Raw genomic sequence first — 2864 nt, 5'->3', positions numbered from 1 at the left:
AGGTGAGGACATAAAGAGACAGGTGAAGGACTGTACTTTTAACTTGCAACCATGATGAAGATGATGAAGATGAATTACTGACCACTCGGAAGCAGCGAAGCACGGGCAACCCCTCAATGTCCGCCAGCACCAGCTCCACCAGACTGCTGACAACGAGGATGAAGTCAAAAATGTGCCAGTTCACCTGTAACCATGGCAACAGAACCATCACATATGTTTCCATGACAACAGAGTCAGTCACAATCACTGAGCTGGAAGCAAACTACAAGTCTGACCTTGAAGTATCCAGAACAGCCCAAAGCCACGAGTCTGAGGATCATCTCAGCTGTGAAGATCCCCGTGAAGACCTGCACAGGAATCAGAGGTCAGAACAGTGTAACAAGTCGGTGTAACAAGTCGGTGTAACAAGGCAGTGTAACAAATCGGTGTAACTACTCGGTGTAACTAGTCAGTGGAACTAGCCAGTGGAACTAGTCAGAATGAAGATATTTCTGGTCAGATTCAGCTGTCACATTTTCCTGTTTTCCAGAGTGACTTTTTAACCTGCTGCTGGACTCAACAGGTGTTTAGTCCACCACAGCTTACTACAATCAAGCTAATCCTGTTCTCATACTGAATCTCTTCTCTACCACTGACCAGCCCTGAGGTGCTCAGCATTTCCTCAAAGTCAGCCGTCATGGGATAATGCTCCATGGACATGAAGATGGTGTTGAGGACGAGGCAGAGGACGATCCCAAGTTCAAAGCAGGGGTTCATGATGACGGTGAAGCACCGCTGTTTGATCCACCGCCAGCAGCCACAACAGTCCCCTTGAAGGCAGACGTGGATGAAGCTGCAGCTCGAAGGCTCGTGTTCATCTGAAACACATCAAGTGAAGCTTCATGTGAATGTTTCTCACAGGACAGAGCATCCTGTGGCTGCTGTCCTCACAGGAATACTAACAAAACCATGTGCACCTTTCATGGCATCGTGTTCTCGCTCGACGGTTGGAGTTTCTGCAGCTGAATTCTTCTTCAGGGGTGAGTCCTGTTCCTCTGGGAGTGCCGCCCTGCTGGAGGCCTGCTGTCATTACAGAACATCTTCATGAGAGATGCTAGTTCAGCGGGAATCATTCCACACTGACTCTGAACAGTTTCAGACAGTCTCATCGAGTTCTTAAGCCCTGACCTGTGTCATGTAATATTTAGTATCTGCTGATTCCATTTTCCTCGATAACATATACATCAGTTATCGTAGACCAGCTGCAGTACCTGGCTGTTCCACCAGGTGGAGCCTCTCATTGTTTGATATTATAGAGACCAGAGGAGGTGTCCACAGACTACAGCTCATGGTGGCAGCAGAGAGCATTGTGGGAGTTTAGCAGCAATGACAGAGACTCTGAGGAGGTTCATGAGCGCCGACTACAGCTCAGCTGTTCAGGACAAACTGGGATCAAATAGAACAGAGTTCCTGAATCACAGTAACTGATGGAACAGAAGTGACTGAGGAACAACCTGTGAATCTGTTCACAGAAACATCAGCATAGAACAAGTGTCCACTGTGTTCAGTTCGATCCTGATCTTTCATGTCAAATGGAGACATTGCTAACAAAAGATATTCTGTGAAAATGAGGCTGTAAAGAAATAAAAAGTCACATTTCCAAATAAAACTCAAACAAAAGTCAGTCAACAGATTGAAACTGGAGGAATCGTGTAGTGTATGGGAAGGATAACCAGTTTTCTGTGGAGTCACACTGCAGCTGCTGATCAGAGTTTCTTCTGGTTGATCCGTTTGTCCTGTTGAAGCTCAAATCGGTCACATTTCCTCATTAATATTTAAAATCTGAATCCTAAAACCAACTGGACCAGAGTTCTATTGAACAGTGTTTTCTCCATCATCCCAAAAGCCTGAAGCCTAAACCTGTAACGGAGTGTCTGATTGGCTGTTGGAGCTGAGAGCGGTGTTGTGCAGCGATGAAGGTCAGACTCTCACCTCCTCCTCCTCCTCTTTCTTCTTCACCACCTCTACAATCCGACTGAACTCTGCTTCTTTCCGTCTGGCCTCAGCGGCGCCTGCCTCCTCCTGCTCTGCCATCGCCATGGCAACCATTGCCAGAATGAGGCTGACCACACAGAAGCAGCCGGGGAGGAAGAGGAGCACGAAAACACCGGCGTAGGATTTACCTGCTGATCGAACCGTCTGCAGACACACAGGTGAGATGGAGTTGGAGCACAAAGCAGAAACATCAGGATCACTTAAAGTCAAATACCTCTGAACTGTATCCCTAGACAGTAGTCTGATTACTTCTAGTAGAACAGTAGATCAGCTTTCCAATGTGAGATAGTGAAAGTAGTTGACTGTTTGTGTAGGAGGACGACCACTGCAGCCCTGATCAGTGCTACTATGGCTCCTTCTGGATCTCCTGGTTCCTGCTCTGGCATTTGATGGGGACACAGGGGGAGTGTGTACTGGGACCAGTTCGTTACTGACCAGTTGCAGCAGGTTTTCCCAGAAGTCCTGAGTCATGACTCTGAACAAAGCCAGCAGAGACCAACCAAATGAGTCGAAGTTGGTATATCCGTAGTTTGGGTTGTTCGCCACCCTCAGGCAGGTATACCCCTCTGGACACCTCCTGAACACATGACACCTTGTTGTTGTTGTTGTTGACTGCAGCAGACCATTCATCAGTCATATGTACGTACCCGGAGTCTGAGCTGTTTCCACACAGCAGAGCATTAAGGTCACCAGGAAGGAAGTACCAGTTCCCTATATGAGGACAGATAGACAGTCAGACAAGCAGACAGACTGGGTAACCATGGCAACAGCTGAGCTCTCTGTGCTGTTCCACCATCAGATGTAGGAAGATGTTCCACCATCAGATGTAG

At 47.6% G+C, this 2864-nt stretch overlaps 1 protein-coding gene across 1 annotated transcript in view; it reads right to left on the bottom strand.

Annotated features, from left to right (window-relative positions):
* LOC103366627 (sodium channel protein type 4 subunit alpha B-like) overlaps nt 1-2864 on the bottom strand; it is a gene marked incomplete at its 5' end in the record, with an annotated part of 46560 nt that overhangs the window by 31688 nt on the left and 12008 nt on the right. Inside the window, 8 exon segments of the mRNA XM_008294398.1 lie at nt 83-184; nt 276-347; nt 637-857; nt 957-1062; nt 1972-2178; nt 2470-2611; nt 2682-2743; nt 2745-2859. Of these exon segments, the coding sequence (XP_008292620.1) occupies nt 83-184; nt 276-347; nt 637-857; nt 957-1062; nt 1972-2178; nt 2470-2611; nt 2682-2743; nt 2745-2859 (1027 nt within the window).

Source organism: Stegastes partitus, unplaced genomic scaffold, assembly GCF_000690725.1.
Source record: "Stegastes partitus isolate 25-593 unplaced genomic scaffold, Stegastes_partitus-1.0.2 Scaffold958, whole genome shotgun sequence".
NCBI classification, from domain to species: Eukaryota; Metazoa; Chordata; class Actinopteri; family Pomacentridae; genus Stegastes; species Stegastes partitus.
Note: the sequence above shows the minus strand (reverse complement) of the source record. Positions and strands in the feature narration are given on the sequence as shown.